This window comes from Podarcis filfolensis (genome assembly GCF_964270895.1).
Source record: "Podarcis filfolensis genome assembly, chromosome: 10".
Lineage (NCBI taxonomy): Eukaryota > Metazoa > Chordata > Lepidosauria > Squamata > Lacertidae > Podarcis > Podarcis filfolensis.
In genome coordinates this window covers 66,346,794-66,374,615 of record NC_139612.1, presented here as the reverse complement: position 1 = coordinate 66,374,615, position 27,822 = coordinate 66,346,794, and the positions used below count along the sequence as shown (strand labels likewise).

At 42.8% G+C, this 27,822-nt stretch overlaps 1 protein-coding gene and 1 long non-coding RNA gene across 2 annotated transcripts in view; one reads left to right on the top strand and one right to left on the bottom strand.

Moving 5' to 3' along the window:
- The window catches only part of LOC310743154, a 39,945-nt gene extending 28,957 nt beyond the window's left edge, over positions 1 to 10,988 (bottom strand). Inside the window, exon 1 of the long non-coding RNA XR_014538827.1 lies at positions 10,873 to 10,988. This is a non-coding gene — a long non-coding RNA (uncharacterized lncRNA). The remainder of the gene's footprint in view (positions 1 to 10,872) is intronic.
- A 2,595-nt stretch (positions 10,989 to 13,583) lies between these two features.
- LOC310743064 (protein EURL) lies at positions 13,584 to 26,694 on the top strand. Its single transcript, XM_083573155.1, is given in 6 exon segments — positions 13,584 to 13,608; positions 17,390 to 17,520; positions 22,837 to 23,370; positions 24,759 to 24,821; positions 25,715 to 25,849; positions 25,852 to 26,694. Coding segments are annotated over 5 exon segments (879 nt in total). The 5' UTR covers positions 13,584 to 13,608; positions 17,390 to 17,396; the 3' UTR covers positions 25,875 to 26,694.
- The last annotated feature ends 1,128 nt before the right edge of the window (positions 26,695 to 27,822 follow it).

Genomic DNA, 27,822 nt, shown 5'->3' with positions numbered 1-27,822 from the left:
AAAAGGGAAGGTTGACAGCTACGATCCCCAGCCAAGACCGGGCTCAGGGCGGCTAAAGGTAAAGGTAAAGGGGACCCCTGACCATTAGGTCCAGTTGTGACTGACTCTGGGGTTGTGGAGCTCATCTTGCTTTATTGGCCAAGGGAGCCGGCGTACAGCTTCCGGGTCATGTGGCTAGTATGACTAAACTGCTTCTGGCGAACCAGAGCAGTGCATGGAAACGCCGTTTACCTTCCCGCCGGAGTGGTACCTATTTATCTACTTGCACTTGACGTGCTTTTGAACTGCTAGGTTGGCAGGGGCAGGGACCGAGCAACGGGAGCTCACCCCGTCGTGGGGATTCGAACCGCCGACCTTCAGATCGGCAAGTCCTAGGCTCTGTGGTTTAACCCACAGCGCCACAACACCCGGTAAAAACAATGGATTAAAATACAACTTAAAAACAAGATTTAGTACAACATTAAAATGCAGCCCCATTTCAGTAGGAACTGGAATCAAAAACATTTTAGGGGTGAAAGCATCAAATCTTCACCAAGGCCAACTATAAGCATCCAACTTTAAGCAGAGGTTGGATGGCCATCTGCCAGGGATGCTGTAGTTGAGATTCATGGATTACAGGGGGTTGGACTAGATGACCCCGAGGGTCCCTTCCAGCTCTAAGATTCTAGATTCTAATTTCCCCTTACAGAACTCTTGTGGGATTTCAAAACATCCCACTTAGATCCTGGGAGGAAGCGTTTGATTTCACCCAGACTCTCTTTATGACAGACCCTTATTACTCTACAGTAGTTACAGGTAGGTAGCAGTAGTCGAAACAAAATAAAATAAATAAAATAAAATAACAAAATTCCTTCCAGTAGCACCTTAGAGACCAACTAAGTTAGTTACAGTGGTACCTCAGGTTAAGTACTTAATTCGTTCCGGAGGTCCGTTCTTAACCTGAACTGTTCTTAACCTGAAGCACCACTTTAGCTAATGGGGCCTCCTGCTGCCACCGCCGCGCGATTTCTGTTCTCATCCTGAAGCAAAGTTCTTAACCTGAGGTACTACTTCTGGGTTAGCGGAGTCTGTAACCTGAAGCATCTGTAACCTGAAGCGTATGTAACCTGAGGTACCACTGTATTGCTATGCGTTTTCGTGTGCACGCACACTTCTTCAGATACTCTCTTTCTTATTTACTTTCTTATTTACTGCAAGGTGGCTTACCCAGGTGTTTAGAAACGCTGGCGGGAATTTTAATCTGTTAAAATTTTAAATTTTTCCATGTTTTAATGCATAGAAACTTTTTTCCTGATTTTATGGTTTTATCTTTTTTGTAAACGTGCTTTGAGGTATTGTTTTGGGTTTTTTTTTCCATCAAGCGGTGTGTAAACTTTATGAAATAAAATTTTTAAAATGAACATATGCTTCTCCTCTCTCCTTGCTTAATCCACACAACACCCCTGGTGTGAAGGTAAGGCTGAGAGGCAGTGACTGGCCCCCAAGATCATCCACTGAGCAAGTGGAGATTCGAACCTGCGTCTCCAAGGGTCACCCATAACCCTAAACCACCACAGGGCACTTCCACTTTTATTAAAAAGACACTCTGTTAAAAAGAGGTTGGTGTCAGCAAGGGACGTGAAAACAAAATGGTTTGCTCTTTCTGTGCCGGACATGACATTCTTGTGACTAGATTAATCATTCATTTCATTAAGGTCAACATCTGGATGTTTCACCATCTGTACAAGCCGTGAGCTGAGAAGTTATTGTTCACTGTGCAGAGCAGAATCTAGATCCAAATTACACCCAGGAGGTCTTCAGCGCTGCCAGGAATTTATTCCATATTTATTTATATTTTTTGCAAAATGTGGGAGCTAACCTGGAGGGAGGTGGAACTGGAGAACAGAAATATACCCAAGGAGCGACAGGTCCTGTTTTGGGGATGTGTGCTTCTTTCTTTGTTTGTTTTTTATTTTTTATTAGGAATTTAAACAGAACATACAGTGGTACCTCGGGTTAATTCGTTCCGGAGGTCCGTTCTTAACCTGAAACTGTTCTTAACCTGAAGCACCACTTTAGCTAATGGGGCCTCCTGCTGCTGCCGTGCTGCCAGAGCAAAATTTCTGTTCTCATCCTGAAGCAAAGTTCTTGACCCGAGGTACTATTTCTGGCTTAGTGGAGTGTGTAACCTGAAGCATATGTAACCTGAAGCGTATGTAACCTGAGGTACCACTGTATTATCTTGAAATGTATCATCCTTAACCCCTCCCATTTTTCTCCCTCCCATAAAACAACCCCCCCCCCCACCCATCAACTTCCCTCAGTTCCAATCTCTGGTTTCTCTATAAACGCTATTCTCTGCATATTACAACATTGTAGAAATCCTTAATTTGTCTAACTGGTTATTATCAATAAAAAGTTTGTGAGTGTTTATTCAAAACCTGCCAAGGAGTCCAATTCACTTTGTTGCGTCTTTAAATACTTTGTAAAAGGTTCCCATTCGTCTTTAAAGGCGCAGTGATCCTTGTCCCGTAGCTTGTGTGTCAGTTTTGCCGGCTCTGCATAGTCCATCAGTTTTTCTTGCCATGATTCTTTAGTCGAGATTTCCTCGATCTTCCATCTTTGTGCTATTAAAACTCTCGCGGCCGTTGTCACATACATGAAGATGTTTTTCAACTTCTTTGGCAGGTCTTTTCCTGCAATCCCTAACAGAAACGCTTTAGGTTTTTAAACAAATGTTAGATGGGGGAAAAGTGTGCTTCGATCTCTCCTGCCAACCATCTCAGGAGCATGTATGGAAGGAACAGAAATTAGTTTCCTATTCTATTCCTCCCTTAGCACTAGGCCCAGTTTTCAGGAAGCAGCTGCGTAATTGAAACTTTGCTTTTGTGGGATCTCATTCCACTGCGGCGTAAATGCAGGGTGCAATTGCAAGCAGATGGAATAACTTAATATGAAGCGCATCGCCTCATCTTTCTAGCAAAACCAGAGATTTGCATCGGTTTAAACAAAATACAAAGCCATAGGGCTTATTTTATTTGATGGTTGTCTTTAGCCAGAATGAGAAGAGTTGGAAATGGAAATTTTCCACTTGCTTAAAAATTACGTTTAGTACTGCCTTAATTTCATGCTTGATAACGAGCTCATAATTTCTTCAAGCTTGTAAGGAAGCGTGAAGAAACCATGGTTTTTTATTAATGTATGCTGCCAAGAAGTTCATCAAACTCAATAAACGTATTTTATATTTACTCAAGGTCCCATATGGCATGTTACTTCATTAAAATGGGCGTTTGTTGTTTTTCCTCGTGCTGTGAGAGGAGGTCTTAAGATGCTGGTCAAGGTAAACAGTTTTCTATCCTTTCTTTTGCAGCTCATATCCTTGGCAATAGGCTCAGATATGGCATGTGATCTGTAGGAGTTTTCAGAAGACACAACCTCACATAACAGCATTCACCAAAAATGTTTCAGAATTAGATTACAGTGGTACCTTGGTTTACGAACTTAATCCGTTCCGGAAGTCTGTTCTTAAACCAAAACTGTTCTTAAACCGAGGCGCGCTTTCCCTAATGAGGCCTTCCACTGGCAGTGTCCTTCCACTGTTCGGATTCTGTTCTTAGACCGAGGTAAAGTTCTCAATTTCCTTTCTTTTCTTTTCCTTTCCTTCCTCCCCCTGGCCAGTTTGGCTTATGCATTGGCTTCTGATGACGGGTTTCATGGCATCCTATAGGGGCAAGATTTTAGCATTCGGGACAGGGTTTTCTAGGAAGTAAAACTTTAGTTCTTGACATTTTGTCTGTTGATAAGAGAGAATCAAAAGTCCAGCGAAATAAACTTGGCCTTAGCATGTCCATTGCTGTAGAAATCGGGGCATGGTCTGAGACGGAAATACAGTGGTACCTCTGGTTGTGAACGGGATCCGTTCCAGAGCCCCGTTCCCGAGCAGAATGCAACCCGCGTCTGCGTGTGTGCGGATCACGATTCGCCGCTTCTGCGCGTGCGCATGAAGTCATTTTGAGCGTCTGCACATGCACGGGACGCAACCTGAAAACACTCAACCTGAAGCAAACGCAACATGAGGTATGACTGTAATTCCTATATCCACTGCTTTTTTCCTAAAAAAATGTTTAGGGGTACTTTGATTTTGACTCAAGAAAATCACCATTTTATAGTTCAAATCGGGGGAAATGAATACAGGAAATGGACAAAAGTACAAAGAACATGGATTACCTCCTATTACGTAGCTGATAGCTCACAATAACTTCCACATCTTCCCGATTCCTCTGGTGTCTGTCGCCAGATGTCGTCCTTTCGAAAACCATGAATTTACATACACTGAATGCTTAAACAAATCCAAAAGGGGAGGGCCTGCCAATTTTATAAACATTAAGCTGGCTACTGTGTTTGAATGCAATGAAGCTTTCGTTGGAGTCAGCATTAAATTCATCTGAAAAAAGCCACGTTCACACTCACTTGTTGAAATTGGGATGTTCTTGATTGCGCTTGAAAGAGGCACAAGAGACGATCTTCTTTTCTGAGAGGTACTCTTGAAAACTCCTTAGGATTTGTCTATTGGGAAGTCTAAATCTGTTGCACAAGTTTATTATTCCACACTGCTTCACACATTAAACGTCCGCTTCTGTCTGAGACTCAGGAAACACTGTGACAGGAAATGAGGGAGAGCAACAGAACTGATGATTCACCATGCTAAAATTTTTAGTTTCTTCTCCCGTTAGATTCACAAAATGTTTAGGGGGGTATGTGTCCCCCTGCATACCCCCAGAAAGAAGCACTGCCTATATCTGTTTTTGTCACTTTACACCAATGATCTTCAGATATGGAAATATAGTCTAAACGTGCCACTGAACCATACATGTAGGATTGGGACGTGAATTCCCTGTCAGTAGGGTGACTCAGCCGCCAGGGATTGCATAAATTATTGGCATGCAGAAGCTTAGTCAGGGCTTCACCTGGCTTTACGGATCTGGTACAGGAGCCCTTACGGCTGATCACAGGATTTAAGCAATCGTTCAGATCTCCAATGATTTGGCCTTCTTGAAATCCTTATAGAAAAGAAATAAAATTCTCAAGAAAATTGACTTGGCCAGTATTGGGGACATATAAGTAACCTATGGTTACTTTCTCAGACATTAGGTAAAGGTAAAGGGACCTCTGACCATTAGATCCAGTTGTGGCCAACTCTGGGGTTGCGGCACTCATCTCGCTTTATTGGCCAAGGGAGCGAGCATACAGCTTCCCGGTCATGTGGCCAGCATGACTAAGCCACTTCTGGCGAACCAGAACAGTGCACGGAAACGCCGTTTACCTTCCCGCCGGAGTGGTACCTATTTATCTACTTGCACTTTTGACGTGCTTTTGAACTGCTAGGTTGGCAGGAGCAGGGACCGAGCAACGGGAGCTCACCCCGTCATGGGGATTCGAACCGCCGACCTTCTGATCGGCAAGTCCTAGGCTCTGTGGTTTAACCCACAGCGCCACTCGCGTCCCCCAGAGCCTTTTAATATGTGATACCTGTCTTTTGGGTCTGTTACAGTAAATAGGTGGGGTTTTTTGCAGGATCGTAGAACATAGGTTTGATCTCCTAACCATTTGCCCTTTAACAGAGGAGTTGATGCTCTGCCTGTTTTTATTTTGGCGTGTCTATTATATCAGGATTATATCCTGATGCCCCTTTTTCAGGAGCGCTTTGCCCCCATGATTGAGGGGGTCCGAGGCCATGTGATGTCATCACTCTGTGTGCATGCATGACATTAGCACGCCCCCCCCCCGGACTGATGTCTCGTGTCAGAACAGGATTGGATGCGGACCAAGAAGTTGAAATTTAATTCAAGCAGGTTTTTTGCATTTCCTGGAAGAACTATGTTTGCAGCTTGGAAGTGGTCTTAGACAGGATGCAACTCCTAGGGTGGTCATAATGGCCTGGAGCACCTTTTACCAGCTTCGCCAAGAAGCGACAATAGCAACCTTTCATAAATAAATGGGACCTGGCCCTTGTCATTCACGCCCTAGTTATACTACAGCTGAATGTAAGGTACTGCATTATATTGTTATACTATATTTAAAGGTAAAGGTAAAGGGACCCCTGATTCTATGTTTATTTTGAGCTTATTATACTCAGACTTCCAAGTAAGTGCACCTAGCAGTAGTAGCTAGGCATCTAGGTCCTATCCATGCTTACTCAGATTAGAGTCCAATTAAATCCATGGTGATTTAGCACAGAATCATAACTATATCCTACATGTGTTAACTCAAGAGGAAGATTCCACTATGTTGAGTCTGACTTACTCCTGAGTAACCGTGCACACTGTTGCACAGTGGAGCCCAAATCCTTGCATATATAGCTGTGAGGAAGAGCGCTGGTTTAAACTAGTAAAGGTAAAGGGACCCCTGACCATTAGGTCCAGTCGTGGACGACTCTGGGGTTGCGGCGCTCATCTCGCTTTATTGGCCGAGGGAGCCGGCGTACAGCTTCCGAGTCATGCGGCCATCATGACTAAGCCGCTTCTGGTGAACCAGAGCAGCGCATGGAAACACCGTTTACCTTCCCACAACAGCAGTACCTATTTATCTGCTTGCACTTTGATGTGCTTTCGAACTGCTAGGTGGACACGAACAGGGACCGAGCAACGGGAGCTCACCCCGTCACAGGGATTCGAACCGCCAACCTTCTGATCGGCAAGTCCTAGGCTCTGTGGTTTAACCCGCGTCCCCTCCTATATATTTACTGCACTGTAATTACAGGTGTGGGTGACCTCTGGCTGCCCAGATGTTGCTGGACTACAACTTCCAGATGTACCGGCTGGGCCTGATGGGAGTTGGAGCCCAACATCTGGAAAGCCGCAGGCAAACCATTGTTGCTGCAATTCTATGTGGGGCTGCCCTTGTAGACAGTCGGAAAACTACCTTTGATCCAAAACACAGCTGGGATTTTAACTGGGGCCTGACTGCTGGGTTAAATTATTTCAGGCTTGTATTACTTTTACTTGTTTCTGGGCTCAACTGAGCATACTAATGTTAATCTTCAAAGGTCTTGTCAGTCTATGACCTGGTTACCTTAAGAACCGCCTATCTACTTACAAAGCTGTCGTGCCTGAAGATCAGCTTCAGACGCTCTGCTGTGTGTCCCTTCCTTATTAGCAGTGCAATTAGAAAATGCAAGAGGTACCACTTTGGTGGCGCAATAAACTTGTCAGAGAGATTTGTCAGAATCCTCTTCCTGCGTTTAGATGGGTGTTCAAGCAGGATTCTTGGATTGTTAAATGTTTGCTGCTGGGATGCTTTGATTGGTCTGTTCCTGCAATGACATCACACGAATAATTACTGTTTGCTGCGATGGTTGCTTTGAATATGACGTAAAAAGGACTAAAAATACTGATTAACAAAAGTGCCAAATTTGAGACACATCACTATATGTCTTTCTTTTTTCTTTCCTTCTCCTCCTGCGAGGAGGCTACATTTTAATATTTTAATGTTTCAATATTTTAATGTTGCATTCTAATTTTGTTTTTAAGTTGTAATCATTCAACTTGTTTTTATTATTGCTTGTAAGCCGCTCTGAGCCCGGCCTTGGCTGGGGAGGGCGGGGTATAAATAAAAAAATATTATTATTATTATTATTATTATTATTATTATTATTATTTATTTAAAATGCTAAAATAACCAAACTGAAGCATTACGGAGAAGGGTCTGATGTGTCGCTTAGATCATGGGTAGGCAAACTAAGGCCTGGGGGCCGGATCCGGCCCAGGGATGGTCCAGGAGTCAGTGTGTTTTTACATGAGTAGAATGTGTCCTTTTATTTAAAATGCATCTCTGGGTTATTTGTGGGGCATAGGAATTTGTTCATCCCCCCCAAAAAATATAGTCCAGCCCCCCACAAGGTCTGAGGGACAGTGGACCGGCCCCCTGCTGAAAAAGTTTGCTGACCCCTGGTTTAGATTGTAAGCCCGAGAACCGAGGCTGCCTCTTTTCAAAAGTTTCTCTCTATAAGCTCTTGGGAGTCTTTTCTGCTGAAGAGCAGAGTAGAAATACTTTGCGGATATAAGAAAACAGTCTCGACACTTGCACTGTGCGACTCCTGCAGATTAAAGGAATATTTGGGAATGTTAGACGATACTGTCTGGAAAAGACCCTGATGTTGGGAAAGATGGAGGGCACAAGGAGAAGGGGACGATGGAGGATGAGATGGTTGGACAGTGTTCTTGAAGCTACTAGCATGAGTTTGACCAAACCGCGGGAGGCAGTGGAAGACAGGAGTGCCTGGCGTGCTCTGGTCCAGGGGGTCGGACACAACTAAACGACTAAACAACAACAAAGACAATATTGTTGTCATTCTCAACCCAGTTAATTCAGAAAACACAAGTGGCTTCATGGAAGAGGTCAGACTACACAAGAGGAGGCAGGAAAGATTTCTTCTTGTTTCTCAGAGTGAACAGTTTGCGCAACTCAAGCTATGAATAATGTGGGTCTTCCGCAAAGGCTCAACTCCAAAGGTGGCGCAATCGCTGTCCGGCACTTGCACAGGAGAAACTTAGCAGAAGAACAAGGCAGTGTGGCATAGCAGTCGCTGCTTCTCAGCCCAACATATGCTCAGAGGCAGAGCATTTACTTTGCAAGCAGAAGGTCCAGGGTTGGCATCAGTCTCTGCTGGCACCTATTCAGGTAGGGCTGGGAGAGGCTCCTGCCTGGAAACCTGGGAAGCTGCTGCCAGTCAGTGTAGACTGTACTGAGCTAGATGGACAAACGGCCTGATGGTATGAAGCAGTTTCCAGTGTGGATAAAAATGAGAAGGGTGAATAGAACCATCCATGTTTATAATAATAATAATAATTTATTATTTATACCCCGCCCATCTGGCTGAGTTTCCCCAGCCACTCTGGGCGCCTTCCAATCAAGTGTTAAAAACAACACAGCATTAAATATTAAAAACTTCCCTAAAGAGGGCTGCCTTCAGATGTCTTTTAAGGAGAAGATAGCTGCTTATTTCCTTCACATCTGGTGGGAGGGCGTTCCACAGGGCGGGGGCCACTACCGAGAAGGCCCTCTGCCTGGTTCCCTGTAACCTCACTTCTTGCAATGAGGGAACTGCCAGAAGGCCCTCGACGCTGGACCTCAGTGTCCGGGCTGAATGATGGGGGTGGAGATGCTCCTTCAGGTATACTGGGCCGAGGCCGTTTAGGGCTTTAAAGGTCAGCACCAGCACTTTGAATTGTGCTCGGAAACGTACTGGGAGCCAATGCAGATCTCTCAGGATCGGTGTTATGTGGTCCCGGCGGCCACTCCCAGTCACCAGTCTAGCTGCCACATTCTGGATTAATTGCAGTTTCCGGGTCACCTTCAAAGGTAGCCCCACGTAGAGCTCATTGCAGTAGTCCAAGTGGGAGATAACTAGAGCATGCACCACTCTGGCAAGACAGTCCGCGGGCAGGTAGGGTCTCAGCCTGCGTACCAGATGGAGCTGGTAGACAGTCGCCCTGGACACAGAATTAACCTGCGCCTCCATGGACAGCTGTGAGTCCAAAATGACTCCCAGGTTGCGCACCTGGTCCTTCAGGGGCACAGTTACCCCATTCAGGGCCAGGGAGTCCCCCACACCCGCCCGCCCCCTGTCCCCCAAGAACAGTACTTCAGTCCTGTCAGGATTCAACCTCAATCTGTTAGCTGCCATCTATCCTCCAACCGCCTCCAGACACTCACACAGGACCTTCACCGCCTTCACTGGTTCTGATTTAAAAGAGAGGTAGAGCTGGGTATCATCCGCATACTGATGAACGCCCAGCCCAAACCCCCTGATGATCTCTCCCAGGGGCTGCATGTAGATATTAAAAAGCATGGGGGAGAGGACGGAACCCTGAGGCACCCCACAACAGCGGGAGAAGGACCCTGGCTCCACATGGGTGGGAGAAAAAGATTGGGCTGCAAGGGAGGAAGAGGAGGAGGAGGGATGGGTGCCTTGCCATGCTGTACCTCCCAGGAAGTCCCCCCCCCCCATTTCCTCCTCCCCTTTTCTGCACCTTCTGTTTTGCTTGCTGGAGGACGTCTAGTAGAAGGGAGCAGATCCACAGCAGGCATTTAAAGCACATGACTCCCGCCGCCACCAAGAATCATGGGAACTGTAGTGTGGGTGCTGGGAATTGTAGCGTGTGCGGGGGTAACTACAGTTCCCAGGATTCTTTGTGGGGACGTCGTGTGCTTTATATGCAGGGTGTGGATCTGGCCAGCAGGATCTCTTGCCGGCAGGGTTGGAAGAGCCAACAGGAGCGAAGGAAGGATAACAACAGGAAGATTTAAAGAAGGAACTATTGGAAACTCAAGGCAGTAGAAACATAGGATGGTTGGAGCCCACTGAACTTGAAGCATGGGAAGCCCCAACAAAAATGTATAATTTGGCAAAATATTTGGACTTTATGATATGCATTTGTACAATATTTAATGTGATCTGATTGGGTTGTTAAAATGGAAAACTTAATAAAAATTGTTATAAAAAAAGAAAGAAAGAGCCAACAGGAGCTCCGTGGAGAAAAAAGGTGGGATAGCAATGCAAGAAATAAATATCACACAAGGCATTTAAGTGGTTTATTGCGCTGGGACATAGCGTGGGACCCACACAGTCTAAGTTAGCGTCAAGCAGCATCCGTTTTTTTCTCTCCGACTACTACGTCAGGGAAAACCCCAGAGGGTTGACGGCCTCTCTCTCCGGCCAGCTTCCTCCCGCCTCCTTCCCCGGAGTCATTTTCCCATGACGCACATAAGTGTCCGTTTCCCCTTATCTCTCAGCTGCAGAGACAGAAACATGATAGAATAGCACGCCCTGCTGTGAATAGAGGGTTACCGAAGTTTCACTGCCCAAGCCATTCATAAAAAATACAGTGGTACCTCGGGTTACAGACGCTTCAGGTTACAGGCGCTTCAGGTTACAGACTCCGCTAACCCAGAAATAGTACTTCGGGTTAAGAACTTTGCTTCAGGATGAGAACAGAAATTGTGCAGCGGCAGCGGGAGGCCCCATTAGCTAATGTGGTACCTCAGGTTAAGAACAGTTTCAGGTTAAGAACAGACCTCTGGAATGAATTAAGTTCTTAACCTGAGGTACCATTGTAAATCTCTTCCAGCGCTCAGGGGAGCGGACCATAAAAATAATAGCGTCATAGAATTGTAGAGTTGGAAGGGACACCGGCGGTCATCTAGTCCAACCCCCTCCCATGCAGGAATTTCAACTGACCTTTCCTTATAAACCTTATAAAGGAGAGTGTTCCACCTCCTGAGAGAGACCATTCCACTGCCCAATAGCTCCTACTGTCAGAAAGTTATTCCTGATGTTGAGTGGGAATCTCCTTTCTTGCAACTTGAATCCATTTGTTCAGGTCCTACTGGAATGGGAGAAAGTAACCTTGCTGCATCTTCCATGTGACAGCCCTCGAGATATTTGAAGATGGTTATCCTATCTCCTCTCTTCATATCTCCTCTCAGTCTCCTTTTTTTCAGGCTAAACATACCCAGCTCCTTCGACCGTTCCTCATAAGGCTTGCTTTCTGGACCCTTGATTATCTTAGTTGCTCTCCTCTGCACATGTTCCACATAGCAGCAGAACCGTGGAACTGTTTAAGGGCCCTCTCAGCCTCCGTTTAGATGCAGCAAACCCCATGCCCTAGCGACTTGCACACAGACATATTGAAGTTTTTAAAGGTTTTTGAATAAGTACAATAAATGTTCATATAGGAAATAAGACCTGAAGAGAGAGATAATAGGAATTTTCTCTTTGCTAGTACTGTGTGTGTGTTGCTTCCAATCACCCTTGATGTTGTTTTTAAATTGCATTTTAACCTGTATTTTAAATTCGTTTTTTCCCCCTATTACGTTTTTACTGTAATTTTACTGGTGTTAGCCACCCTGAGCCCGGCTCTGGCCAGGAAGGGTGGGGTTATAAATAATTTTTTAAAAAATTATTATTATTTATTATTATTATTATTATTATTATTATTATTATTATTATTAACTGTTCTTTGAGGATCACGGGCCAGTTTGCAGCATAAAAGCACAAAAATACATAACGTAACAAACGAAACAAGCAAGCAAACAAACATATCAACTGTTCAGTGAACATGCAGCAAACATTTGAGTGCTCAGAGAATGACTAAAACAATTATTTTAAATAAAAAAATTCCAACGGACGCTTTTCTTTTCTTTTTCTTTCTTCTTTTAAGGGGAATGGATACATTTGCGAACTCTCGTTTTACCTCGTCATTAAATGCTCCCTAGAATGGCTTAGGGCAGGGTTTCCCAAACTTGGGTCTCCAGCTTTTTTGGGACCACAACTCCCATCATCCATAGCTAGCAGAACCAATGGTCAGGGATGATGGGAATTGTAGTCCAAAAACAACTGGAGACCCAAGTTTGGGAAACCCTGGCTTAGGGAGCGATTCAGTAGGAATTTTGTTGTTGTTGTTTGGTTGTTTAGTCGTGTCCGACTCTTCGTGACCCCCTGGACCAGAGCACGCCAGGCACTCCTGTCTTCCACTGCCTCCCGCAGTTTGGTCAGACTCATGCTGGTAGCTTCAAGAACACCATCCAACCATCTCGTCCTCTGTCGTCCCCTTCTCCTTGTGCCCTCCATCTTTCCCAACATCAGGGTCTTTTCCAGGGAGTCTTCTCTTCTCATGAGGTGGCCAAAGTCTTGGAGCCTCAGCTTCAGGATCTGTCCTTCCAGTGAGCACTCAGGGCTGATTTCCTTCAGAATGGACATGTTTGATCTTCTTGCAGTCCATGGGACTCTCAAGAGTCTCCTCCAGCACCAGAATTCAAAAGCATCCATTCTTCCGCGATCAGCCTTCTTTATGGTCCAGCTCTTACTTCCATACATCACTACTGGGAAAACCATAGCTTTTACTATACGGACCTTTGTTGGCAAGGTGATGTCTCTGCTTTTTGTCTAGGTTCAGTAGGAATTATCCTATCTGAAAAGCAGGGCTCTTGCAAACAAGACCTTCCCCGTGGGCTGCTGCAACCCTGCGCTCCATCCTCTGCAAAGCCCGTCGCTCTGCTCTCCATAGCTGTCAAGGTTTCCCTTTTTTTAACGGAAATTCCCTTATTCCGAATAGGATTCCTCGCGAGAAAAGGGAAAAGTTGACAGCTATGCTGCTCTCCCCTCCTCGCAGGAAGAAAGCAACCGACAGAACCCAGAAACTGAGTCTCCGCGCGCCACTCCACTCTTTTTTTCTGTATGTCTCTGCGCTCGCAAGCGGCGCGGGACGCCTATTCCCGGCCGGGCCCATTGATGTTCGGGGGGGGGGTGTTTGTATGTTTTGCGTGCGGGCAGAAGCCAAGCCAGGCCGCTTTTTGGAAGAAACGCGAGCGGAGCAGATAAAGGCAACTAGTGAGGCGAGAGGAGGGGGGAAAAACGAATAAGCGCGCGCTCATATACAAAAAATGAGGACACAGACGCGCACCCCCTTTCTGTGGCACGCAATGGTCCAGCCCGGGAAGGCGGGAGTGGGCGGGGCTCCGGGCGCGAGGAGGCCGAGCGGAGCCCGTCTTTCGCCTTCTTCCCTCAGACGGTTCTCGGCGGCTCGAGAGGACGAAAGCGGGGAGCGCGGCGGGCGGAACGCGGACACGGTGAGGGGAAGCGACGGTTTTCGAGGCCGCCGCCGGTTATTCTCGACCAGGGCCGGCCCTGAGGCGAGGCGAGGCGGCTGCCTCAGGCGGCAGGGCCCGCGGGGACGGCCTCCCTCCCTCCCTCCCTTCACCCCCTAGTTCCCGGCGTAGGGCTTCCCTGTGACCGCCTCCTCCTCCCCCTTCCCCGCCAGCTCTGGCCCTCAGACAGTGCTCTTACATCCTGGGTGACCACGGGGTTCGCTGCTTTTGTCGGGGCGCCGTTGAGAACGGCGACGAAATGGTTAACTGAGTGTAAGGCTGTTGGGCAAACGGGCAGAAAGGTTTAAGGAGGAGCGTTAGTGTGACTGCTGTTCCTGCTGAGAAGGTATTAATTAGGTTTGGTCCCAAGGTATGGGAAGTTGGTGAGGGGCCCGGTTTTAAGGGGGAAGCGTTAACGATAATGATACTTGCATTGGTTGGGGGGGGGCTGTTTGAGGGTATTAAGATGAGCCTCGGTGGGAAGTGGATAAATGGCAGGTTTAAAAGGTAATATTTATTTATTTGTGTGTGTGTAGTTTGAGGAGTTATTAATACACACACACGTGTGTGTGTGTGTGTGTGTATGAATACACACACACACACACACACACACATATACATACACACACACACACACACACACACAGTGGTACCTCGGGTTAAGTACTTAATTCCTTCCGGAGGTCCGTTCTTAACCTGAAACTGTTCTTAACCTGAAGCACTACTTTAGCTAATGGGGCCTCCCGCTGCCGCCGCGCCACCAGAGCACGATTTCTGTTCTCATCCTGAAGCAAAGTTCTTAACCCGAGGTACTATTTCTGGGTTAGCGGAGTCTGTAACCTGAAGCGTATGTAACCCGAGGTACCACTGTATGTGTATATGTATATGTGTGTGTGTATATATATGCGCGCCGCACACACACACAAAAACATGGTTTTATAACTACACATAATATATATATATATATATATATATATATATATATATATATATATCACCAAGAGTCGGACATGACTAAATGACTAAACAACAACATATATATATATATATGGGTTTAAGAGGAGTTAATAATATGTATGTTTACTAAGGGAGTAGGCATGCCAAGTGAGGTACCTTTTATATTAGCAGCCTTGAATTGAATTGAAAATCACCATTGTACATTATTCAGCATGGCTGCCCCTGCAGAATCCAAGCCCTATACTGAGTGTAGTGTGGAGGCATGTTTAGGGACATCCAAATCCTGGTAGATTTTGGTAGTGCTGGAGCCATATTTATGACTAGCTTTTTTGAGGGGGAGTGTTTAGGTGGCTTGTGAAATCTGCCATGGAGAAAATGTTGAGGCTGTGCTGAATCCACTTCTCCCTGCATGTTAATTGCTTCCTCATCAACCTTCTGCTCTTAATTGTGGTTCTTCACTTATTTTTATTTACTTGCACACACACACCCCTCCCTCTAGGCAGCATAGATGTGTTTCCCAGGCAGTTACTCTATCTGGGCAGCAACTTGGCCCTAAACCCTGCTTGGCCCTGAAACTCCCACTTGGTCCTAGCTAATAGAATATTCAGAATAGTACCGAGGAGGCAGAGTGAGTAATGGAGCAGCCTTATTTAATTAAGTGACATGGTTTAATTTTGAAACCAAAATTACGATCCCAGCACCTGAACACAATTGCTAATTTGTAGGGCAGAGATTAGGTTAGATTTATTCTGTTTATGTATTGCTTCACACAAAGGACTACCCAAGCAATTTGCAGTGGCAGCAATCATACAAATCCATTAAAAGTGTTGATCCACAAAACCACCCAACAGCATTCAAAATCCACCCTACCTTCTTAATGATGAGATGAGGAGCATGCTGCCCTCAAATACTGCTGGAGCACAATCCCCTTCATCCCTGACTATTGCCTGGGCTGGTGGGTTTTTGGAATCGAACAAGGTTTGGTGTGCTGCAGATTTACCACTTTTACTGAAAAACATGTGGCTCTGAGCATGCGTTAGGTCCATTTCCCTTGCCACAGCCAGCACCATTTCAGGGAGTGGGGATAAGAAGTTAGCTTTATTTTCTGTTTAATTTTTAAGACAACAAGGGAGACTTGTCGAAAGGACAATCCTTATTGGTTCTGTCAAAGCGAGCAAATTCTTTTAAAATATTAAGGGTGACATGTATTTCTCCCAGAAGATGAGCCAGTGTGATCTAGTGGATGCTTTGATTCTCAAAGATGTAGGTTGATAACCACAGAATGCACTATTGGCCAGTTCTCTATATTCTTTTGATTTCTTTTTTGTAAAAAGATGACCTAAGTTGCATACACATGATGAATAATAACAATAACAAAATAAATTTATATACCACCTTTCATCTGAGGATCACAGAGTGGTTTACAGTGTACAAAACACAAAATACACAACATAATAATAATAATAAAAAAAATACCCCATGGAAATTGTAGTTTACGCCTCACAGAGCTACAGTTTCCAGCACCCTTAATGGAATAGTTTTCATATTATTTTGGGGTGGGGGTGCTTTAAATGTATATATGCAGTCCTAGTACTCTCTAGGAAAACCAGCCTCATAGAATCCTGGTTTTAGTTTCTGTGGGTATTAAACAGAGTACTTCAAATCTCTTGAAGGCCTTAAGTAAAACACAAATGAATGTTCTGCATAGTTAATGGACTCTTAATAGCTAATGAACAGTTTGAGAGAGAAACAGTTTCAATTTACTACAGAGGATGCTGGGTTTCATTAACTTACCCTTTATATTAGCAGCCTGATGAATTGAAAATCATCGTCATACATTATTCGGCATGGTTGCCCCTGCAGAATCCAAGGCTTATACTGAATGTAGTTTAAACAGGATGTTCAAGCCAAATGACATTACAATCCTTAATTACAATGCTAGTGTATCGCACAGGAGATGTGATCAAGCCTGTTAACTATTCCAGATTAATACTCACAGTGCCAGCCGTGTTAGGAAAACGTGTAAGGCAAAACATGTACAGTATAGGCTTCAGATGACTTTGGAGGCATTGTTGTGGGCCCAGCTCTGTGAAACTCCTTCCCACAAGAAGTTAAGACTGCCACCGCCCCTACTGAATTTCAGACATCTGGTCAGAACTGTTTTATTTCAGGAGGCCTTTGTACCCTGGATGCTTCTCAGAAGTTTTACGTTTTTCTTTTCTTTTTTAGATTTAAACTTTAGAGGTTTAATTTGTGGTGTCAGCTTTGTGTGTAGTATATTTTATAGCTGTAAGCCACTTTGAGACCTACGTAGTGGAAAGCGGAATATAAATATTAAAATAAAAACTGCAAGTTGTGATGTGTTCATGTTTTTAGACAAGTGACAAAAATGCAAAATACATCTGTGACTGCCAAATTGAATTGGCACAAATATTTTAAATCCTTAAATACAGTTAATTGTTCACAGGAAAAACATAGTGAGCATGTCAAAGGGCATTGTTTTCCTTTCATATCAGGTTAGAGAACTACAGAAGAGCATATAATTTAAGCACTCGCTCAGTGAGTTTTAAAGTATTTAGGCCATGTAGAGCAAACCAAATGTGGAGGATACTAATCCTGTAGGCTTGAAATTATGAAAATGTAGAATAAAGGATGTCTAGAAATAAGGCTTCAGTTTTAAATCTATGGGAAATGGAAAATAGAAACTCTCAGGTGCATTACCATATGTTCAAATTTAGGTTGTGGTTAGTGCTAGGATGTGGTTTTCTTCAGCCTTCACTGGGTAACAGGGCATTTTCTCTTTTAGGGACACTATGAACGAAGAGCAGTTTGTTAACATTGACTTGAACGATGATAATGTTTGCAGCGTGTGCAAGTTAGGAACAGAAAGAGAGACTCTCTCCTTCTGCCACATTTGTTTTGAGCTAAACATTGAAGGTAAGTGTAGCCTAACATTGAATAATAATACTGCACCATTGAGGCTTTGGGAAATTCTGAAAGGAAATTCTTATTCTTATTATTGGAAGAATGTCTCCTTTACTAGAAAAGTAGTAAATAAATACAACATTTTAACTGTTAGTATATTTGTGAAAATTCTCTGTAGTGTCCTATCCACTAAAAAACATCTACAGTAATAGAGACAAATTCAAAAGTAGTCACTAAATAATACAGAACACTTGTTGGACTTTTTCAGGGTTTAAGGATCTAAATGCAGGATAACCTACTGTTTCTTAGCAACCACATTATGTCATTGTCAGATGGAGTAGCCATCTGTAAAAACAACTGAGTTTTGTGACACCTTAAAGACAAACCAATTTATTATAGCATAAGCTTTCCCATATCAGATTTTATTTATTTAACAAGGTTTGTATGCCACCAAAAACCCCCCAGCAACCCTCTAATATATGGAATGGAATATATGGTCACAGGTATATAAACACTGAGTGTTGAGAGACAAAATCTTAGTGAGGTCTGAGGGAAATGAAACACAGACAGATAATTGCATTATATATATATATATATATATATATATATATATACACACACACACACACACACACACACACACACACACACACAGAAACTCTTGCTAGTCTTGTTTCCTAGCAATGGTTTAAAATACTTTCGAGCTGAAAACTTGTAAGGATCCAGCATGACTGTCAGGTTAGCTTGATGCCACTACTAAAGTCTTTAATTCAGACACACGAAACCTGTGTTCACATCCCTGTTATGCTTTTATGCTAACTTTAAGCTCCATCTCCCTCACAGGGTGTTTGTGTGAATTTTTAAAAAAATCACTCAGTTTGGAGAAGAGAGGATCGGAATACAACTCAAACCTATTGGGCTTGTACTAAATGCATGTGAGCCCTGTAAATAGTTACAGTAATTTACTCTTGAGCTTTTTGTAACTTTATAATCTGATAATCAGGATTTGAAGGACTGCTAGTTTAGTTAACTGATACTCACATTTGCCCAGTCTTTAAATAAGCACCTGTGCATTTCTAAGCACGCATTTACTTGGCGATTTCAATTTCCCTTGTTCTCAGTTTTGTTACAGTTCCAGCCTTCATAAATACGTGTTTGTGTCTTGCAAAATACATTTCTTGACAAATGTTTGGTCTCCCACTTGTCTTTAGAATAAACAGTGCTGTGTTGAAATATGAAGTTTAACTACTCTTTAGTAATGGGTTTGTGGGCTCCAAACAATAGAAATTTGACCTAGAATAATAGTTAAATTGTACGTTTCTGTAGCGTATTGTATATTCTAAAAGACAAGTGGAAGCATGTGCATTTTGTCATGAACTGTATTTCGTAAGAGATGAACAAGTCCCAAGTAAGCAAGTCTAAACACATTTCTGTAGTAATAAACATTTGCTGGTGTTCCATCCAGTAATATCCTCCCTGCACAAATGACTTTAGAGTTTTGCCTCATATTTATTTGTGGAAACAAAGGTTACCAGACTACAGTCAATGCTGTTTTTTAAATACCAGTCTAGGCAGCAAAGCTGATTGAGGATTGTTGATCTATAACAACAAATAGATCCCCTTTCCCTAGTTTGCCCTGTATGGAATCTAATGATCGGGCAGATAAATATTGAGCAGTTGTTACTAAAATCTTACTTGGTACCAGAAGTAGAAAGCACTCTACTTTTTCTGAGTGCTGTCATAGGAGCAATGGTCTACACTGGCCGCTGGTTTGTGCAGGACTTTCTATGCTATATCCTGCAGCAAAGTACTTGGCAAAGAACAGTTTTTAAAAAAACAGTGCTGTTGCAGCATTCTGAAGGGTTTGTTGGCTTGCTAGTAAAATGGAGAGAAGAAAAATGACTTAAAAACCAAACCAGTTTGCTTTGTTCGGGTTCCAGAGTACAGGGGCAAGTGTCCTGCTTACCTTGGCTGGGCTCACAAGGTTCAGCTCAAAGTTGGGACGATGTCTTGTTGCTATTTATTCTCTTCCAAAGGTGGCTCCAAAGTTCTCCCAATCTGCAAATTATTAGCTGTAAGGAAACCTGGCTGTTTTCAAATGGTTTTTAGGTGTTGTTTGTTTTATTTTTAAATTGGATTGCTTTGTTGCTGTGTTTCACACTCTGGGCTCTTTTGGGCGGCAGGGTTGGGTTGAAATTTTATAGTAGGTTAAAAAAATAAGGCAGTGGGTTAGACTGAATGACCCTCCTGTTTTGCAGTCGTATGATCATTCCAGACCTGTATCTTAATGGCCTGTTATCTTGGTAACAATTCCCCTGAAACAAAACAAAAAGTTCTGATCAATTGATTAATTCACTCACGCTATTACTTTGCAGTAAAAACACTTCAAACTGTCTCTTTTAATCAATTAAGGAATAATTACTCCATACAGCGTGCTTTTAAAATTTGATTAATTATCCCATTGAGTTAGATAGAAATCGGTTTAAAAACCTTTACAAAATCTACCTCTCCAAATGCACACAGCAACAAAGCAAAATCCTAAAGTGGCCTTTTACTTAATTATCAGCCACCTAGGGATAATTGCATCTAAGGAAATAAAAACTTGGGTGCCATCCAACCTGGAGAAAGGGTGGCGATGGATGTTAACAGCTAGCTGGCAAGTCCTGGCATCAAAGCTGTGTGTGTGCCTATTCATGGCTCTTTGAACTTGCCCAGCTGCTAGCATAGCTCTTTGGATTAGAGACTTGCACACAAAGAGAAAACAAGCCCAGCACCTATTGTGTAACACAGCAACATGAGCTGGGTACAAAAGCTGATGCTGGCTGTTCCATATAATGAGATCTTCCATTGTAGAAGGCTGTAGAAAAGAATAAATGCCTACTTCAAAATACATCTGCACCTGTTCTGAAATACTTCTTGAAAAGCAGATGATTTAGTTCCTGCTTTCTTTACATGTATATGCTTGCTGTTCTAAGCATCTGTTTTATATTTAGCCAAGATAGAAATATGTTGGGGCATGAGTTCCCTTTCAGCATTTTAATTAAAGCTTTTCAAATATAGAGGGTCCTCCCAGGCATAATATAAGTAGCTGCTGGCTGAGAGCTGCTTGTCAGTTCAGTTACAACTCTACAGGGAGATAATCCTTCAAAGTTAACATACTGGCTAAATGCCTTATGCCAGTATGGCTGAATGCCTAAATGTCTTGGTAAGACTGCATTTTTCCATACTCAGAACCAGCAGTACCACAGACTAATTTGCTTACACAGTAATAAGCTGCCGGAAATCATTGCTTCTTGATTTTCTGGCACAGTCCCTTACGGTGTTGGTGAAGCATTTATACAGGGTATTTGCTGAATTTAATATATTGATATAAATGTCTTTAAATATTTTTAAACAATACCATGAGCTTCAGTGGCAGAATCACAGTAGACTGAGAGAACTAATAAAATATTATTTACTCATTTTAAAAAGTCAGCTGTTCTTCAGAATAAATTCTGCTCAGCCAATGTACTGTCACTTTATTGCAGGTGTTATACGCTCAATTGAAAGATTCTAGTGCATCATACATAATGCTTAACTATGGTTTAACTTGAAACAAGCAGCTTTGAGGTTTTTTGCAATCAAGTTGTGTAAATTTAATGAATTTACTCAAAAGTCCACATTTTGCTCCTGGCCATGCTAGAAGCAACGAAGCACAAAGCTTTTCTTCTTGTGTTAGTCAAACGCGAGTTCATGGCTTGTTTCTTCTCCATGCTCCTGGTTTGAGTCTTCTCCAAACACAGCACAAGCAGTGGCCAAGGTTTGTTTGAGGGAAACAAGCCATGAACTTTGCTTTGCATGACCAGGAGTGAGACCATGCTGGAATCAACTAGGGTTCCGTGTAATGTATGAACACAGCTTCTGTTGGCTGTTGGGGTGCAGAATGTGAAAATCCATGTTTTTTGGGGTGGCAGCATATGTGAAATAAGTGAGCTTCTCAATGAGATTGAGAAGGAAGATTAGATTTATTCTTTCCAAACTCCTATAGATGAGAGACAAAACCCATGTGTAGAATGGAACAAAATTGTTTTTGTAGTCCTTCTGGTGAAAACAGCAGCACATTTTTTGCTCAGTGGAATTACAGTTGCAGCACTGCCACACTCCTTTATTTCACATTCATACATGTGTTGCATAATCTGCTTTATGATAGATGTTCACAGAGCTTTTCCTAGTCAAAATCCAGCCTATTTAAAGGTGCTTAGATTCTGTCTAGATTCTGTCCAGTGATTCTACAAAGCATCACTTTCCAGTCCTGTGAAAGACTATTGGTGCCATATTAAAGACGCTGATGCCCTGAGTGACTGTAGCTATCTCAGTATAGTACTTAGCATTTTTTGCTGCAAACATTAACTTAGAGATGTTAACCATAGACGACAGAAGTTAGGCTATCCTTGTCCAGATAGGGGCACAGCTGGACAGCTGTATTCCTGTAGTCTATAAATTCCTGCCTTAGTCTTAATAGGATTCCATTTGGTTTATGTGTGATATAAGGTAGGTAAAAGGTAAAGGACCCCTGGATGGTTAAGTCCAGTCAAAGGCCACTGTGGAGTGTAGTGCGCATCTCGCTTCAGGCCAAGGTAGCCGGCATTTGTCCTCAGACAGCTTTCCAGGTTATGTGACCAGAATGACTAAACCGCTTCTGGCACGACGGGACACCATGATGGAAGCCAGAGCTCACAGAAACATCGTTTTATCTTCCCGTCCCAGCGGTACCTATTTATCTACTTGCACTGGTGTGCTTTAGAGCTGCTAAGTTGGCTGGGACAGAGCAACTGGAACTCACCCCGTCACACAGATTCAAACTGCTGACCTTCTGATCAGCAAGCCCAAGAGGCTCAGTGGTTTAGACTACAGTGCCATGTGCTCCCTTCATATGTGATATATGGAACAAGTTGAACGATACCAGATGGAGTCATACTTGATGCTGAATCCAAGCAAAACTGGTCATTATGCCAGGTGGGTCCTGTTACTTGGGGACTCCCATCACTGGTATATTTAGCTTCCTCTTAGTCGCTTAGACTGATCCTCTGTGGTAGTTCCTAGGTGCCGAGGTTGTGGAAGTGGAGATGATTTTATTTCATTATATAGGGGTGTGGATAACTCTTTGAGCTGCTTATGAGAAAAATTAAGTGACTATGAGGTACAGAAAATTACCTCTTTATCAACCTTGTGTCCTTGCAACCTGTGTCTAGTCTTCATTGAGTGCCGATTTCTTCTTAAAATATCTGCAGCCTACAATTTAATATAATTGAATTACAGTGTCCACTTGTAACTTTTTTCTCCCCTCAGGAATACCAAAGTCTGATCTTCTGCATACAAGATCATTAAGGGGACACAGAGACTGTTTTGAGAAATTCCACTTAATAGCAAACCAGAGTTGCCCACAGTCAAAACTCTCCAAGAGCACATATGCAGAAGTGAAAAACATACTGAGCAAAAAAATTAACTGGATTATACAGTATGCACAAAACAAAGATTTGGATTTGGATTCTGAAAGTTCAAAGCAAGCACAGCATCAACTGTTTGGCTTTAGACATCAGAGAGAGAGAAAGCTGCTGCCACAATTTGATTCCCAAGTTCCTAAATACTCTGCAAAATGGATAGATGGAAACTCCGGGAGTATTTCAAACTGTTCGCACAGTATTCTAGAACCAAGAGAATCCAGCGATTTTAGACTTGATATGTTGCAGCAAGCAAGTGCTACCTTACACTGTAGTAGTTCATTGTGGTCCAGTCATGACCAGTCAGCGGAGATGGGGAAAGCTGAAACAGGTCCAGATACCCAGGTCCAAAGAAGACACCCGCAGTACAGCAGGGAGCAATGTAAGTGGAAGAAGTGCTTATGCTTATGTGTCTCGATATTTTTGTTCTAAATCTTTATAAAGGCATTTTTAATAGCTTTTAGTAATCAGACTTCGTCATCTGAAAGTCACTGGAAATGGGAAAAGAGTAAATGTTGCTTGCTAGTATCTGATTGTCAAATGCACCATGAAACAAGGGAAGTCTTCCTTTTTGAGTTGATGTGCAAACACTGAAATTGTATTTATCTTTGAGTGTTTCATTGACACTGTGGATTCACTCCAGTGATTAACACCTAAGCAGAAGGAGGGAGGTCTTCTGAGTTCACACAAGTGTAGAACCCGTAAATGTAAATACTTCGTTTTAAATCAGCAGATTTTGTGTTGTGTTTAGGATTGCAGCCTCATGACATTTACAAGGGAGTAAGCTCCATTGAGTGTATGGAAACTTACTTCTGGAGAAACATGTATGAGACGACACTGTTAATCCAGTAATATTGATCATTTTGAATGCTTAATTTAGTGTCTAGTAAAGGTTTTGCAATCCTGGAGCAGCTTTGAAGGGTGCAGAAGTTCTGCTGTGTGCTGGTGGGTGGGGAACTAATAACAAGCAAGAGTCTGTTAAGCCTGTTCAGTTTTTATGGCCACAGACATCTTCTCATTTATTTCCCCTAAAGGGATGTTTATAACCCTGACCAGATAAGAGTGTGACTTCATGGGATGTGACATAGAAAGGGCACAAATTCACATTAAGGCAGTTGTATGAACTTAAGGGATGCGGGTGGCGTTATCGGGACGCTGGTGGCGCTGTGGGTTAAACTACAGAGCCTCAGGCTTGCCGATCAGAAGGTCGTCGGTTCAAATCCCCACGACAGGTGAGCTCCCATTGCTCGGTCCCTGCTCCTGCCCACCTAGCAGTTCGAAAGCACATCAAAGTGCAAGTAGATAAATAGGTACTGCTCTGGCAGGAAGGTAAATGGCGTTTCTGTGTGCTGCTCTGGTTCGCCAGAAGCGGCTTAGTCATGCTGGCCACATGACCCAGAAGCTGTACGCCGGCTCCCTCGGCCAATAAAGCAAGATGAGTGCCGCAACCCTAGAATCGTTCGCAACTGGACCTAATGGTCAGGGGTCCCTTTACCTTTACCTTTATGAACTAAACTCTTGCACTTTTTAACTCCTGGGTATTTGGGGTTGCCATGTTCTTCTGAACATTAATACCCTAAGTATGTTGCTGCTTTCCATTTTTCTGACTTGTCACTACAGTAGAATGAAGAAGCCCAACATTCAGTTATGTTAGTCTTGGTTACCCTTCGAAATGGTTTGTTAAAACATTTTTGTAGGTCACCCCTCCTTTGCTTCCCCTCCCACTCTCTTTTGTCTGGTGGCTTACGTTTGGTTTTTTTCTTGTTTCAGTGAGTAAGATGACTCTTGCAGAGGTGGAACAGCTGAATGGGAAACTTCTCCAGCAAATCCAGGGTAAGGTGAATTTTAATATTTGCCTATTGATCTGTCCTCTTCCAAATAAATAAATACATAAAGGAAAAAGACACTGCTAGTTTTACGTGAAGAAAATACACTTTTTTCTCTCTTCCCATGAAAAAGGTAGAAATCTTGGGAAATAGAAACAAATTCATTTTGAAGACTACAATGTAAAAGCATCCATCTGCATTCTAGAAAGTGTCATGTATTCTACTCATATATTGATCCAGAGTAGAATCCCAGTTTATAGTTAGCAGAGTAAAAACTTAAAACACATTGCAGGATTCCCAGAAAATAGACCAGAGGCAATTAATATTTCATCCAGCAGAGCTTTACTGCTACTGAAGGCAAATGAGCATAATGGTCACAAATCCAATACATTAAGGATTTGACTGTCCATAAGAAATCCAGTTGCGGCAGACTTTACTTAAACCTACGATAACTTATAATAAGACTAAACCATAACACTATATACAGAACACCACACCAGAAGGAAGAGAGATAGAAAGAGAAACCCAGGCTTCTTCTGGCCTTATTATTATAGTCAGCATGATCTTGACAGAAAAATAACGGAAACAGTTTAAGCCAGCAGTACTCAGCTTCTCTGAAGGAATAACCCAAACATCATGAGCCTTCTGCTTGTTTCTTTCACACAGAGAAGCTTCCAGAACCCTCTTGAATTAAGTAGAAAAGGAAAGCTCTCTACACATCAGATCAATACTTTCTGTACTAAGAAATGCAAACTGACAGAAAGGGCTCTAGGTTACTGATTTATAGGTTCACAACTTTCATTTTGTTTTTAGTATCTTGTAAATGACACTACAAAATTGCAAAGTGATGGGTGTACTTCCTGAAATCATGGACTAACTTGATGCTGATATTTATTTCAGATGTGTTTGAAGAGCTGACTAAGCAAGTACAAGAAAAAGACTCCTTGGCTTCACAGCTTAATGTCCGTCACATTGCTATTGAGCAGCTGCTAAAGAACTGTTCAAAATTGCCATGTCTACAGATGGGACGGGCAGCAATGAATCTAATATCTCCATATAGCTGCAGCAAAGCTTGCCTTTCCCTGCTTTGTTAATCTTATCTCATACAGTTACATACTCAAGCAGTATTTTGGAAAATTCTAAACATGTATGCATTGCAAAACACAATGGAAGTTACATACAGTGCTCTTTTTAAAAGAAGAAGAAGAGGAGGAGGGAGGAAAAGTGCACTGGAGACTAGTTTGGCTCTGGAAGTCATCTAATCTCCTCCCAAAATTAGTTACGTTCCTTCCAGGCACTGATGATAAATACTTTGGCGTGACTTAACAAAGACTTCTGACTGCCTGTAAATAGCCTGGAGCGCTAGCTGATGAAATGCAGTTTTTAGGTACAAAGTAAATGATGGCGCAACCAGTATTCATGAAATCTACATTTCTTATTTATTGTAAGCAATATTTTATTACTGAAATTTTATACAAGAAGAAACTATTTTAGGTACTTTTCCACATCTCTTTATAAAAGTTTTGAATGATATATAACATTTTTGCCTTGTTGTAACGATGGTTTACCCTTTTTTCAAGTCTGTGTACTTAACTTTCATGATGGAAGTTGTTGTTTTTTTAAAAAAAAATTGTTTCCCAAAGACACACTCTCAGTGGCTATAATGCGTTACTTTTACTTTTCGGCAGTGTACAATTTATTGGGCATGGGTTGTATCTTAACAGAAGAAATTTTAAGCACAGCACCTCCTTTTTGGAATGATGGTTCATGTTTTGTTAAATATATGAAGAGCTGGGTTTTGGTTTTGTATGTGAATTTTTTATGCTTAATAAAAGTATATGGCTTCAAAGAAATAAACCTATAATACCTCATGGAAATAATTGTAGTATTCTTTTAATGCTCTGCCTGATATGTCACAAACCCCTTGCGCATAGAAAACTAGGATTCATTGGTACCTCTGGTTACGTTACTTAATTCGTTCTGGAGGTCCGTTCTTAACCTGAAACTGCTCTTAATCTGAAGCACCACTTTATCTAATGGTGCCTCCCACTGCTGTTGCGCTGCTGCCATGCGATTTCTGTTCTCATCCTGAAGCAAAGTTCTTAACCCAAGGTATTATTTCTGGGTTAGCGGAGTCTGAAACATGAAGCGTATGTAACCTGAAGCGTATGTAACCCGAGGTACCACTGTATTAAGTAAGCTAGGCTTAGAACCCTTATCTTGCACGTGCGACCACCACTGATGGGCACATGACTCAGGGCAAAATACAGCAAACAGCTAGTTTATGCAGTTTGTTCCTGTGAACATCCTACTACAAAAAGTGCTTTGAAATCTGGGGTGCATGATGCTATACAATGCCCGTCAGGGAGAAGCTACTTGTGCATTTGTTCGGATATCATCTCTGGTAATTACACTTCTGTGGTAAAACTGTGTTTTGACTGATTAAAGTTGTAGTTGAGTATTTGCCTTCAAGATTTCATCTCGGCATCTGCATCCAGCCTTCGCTTAACAAGCATCTTGGCAAAGGTCCAGAGAAGGAGCCGCTTATGCCCAGTGGGACTTATCTTGTGATCATTTTAAAGCATTTTCCTCCCAACTTCAGTTTACAAAGATCAGTAGTAGCACACAGATGATAGCGACCTTCCCCTCTGGCTCTTCAGGCAGACTGATGATCCCTTCATCCACACAGAGCAAATAAGCTTTTAAAAGTAGTGTGCTGTGTGGTCTTGGACTTCAAAGAAGAGTTAAAATTTTTTGCCTCGAGTGGGAGAAAATGATGAATGATGTTTGACTTCAAGGTTGCTCAATCAGTTGTAAAAGTGCTTTCGGCATGTGTCTCTCCCAGGGTCCTACACATGAGTAGGATGATCCTAACAGTTCATAGAGGGACTTACCTAGTATGGACACTGCTGTGAATGGACTGTGAACTGAACCCTAATTGTGTGACCAGTTAATTTGCATTTCAGAAGTAAGTTTCGGGATTACATGACGGAGCAGATTATATCATT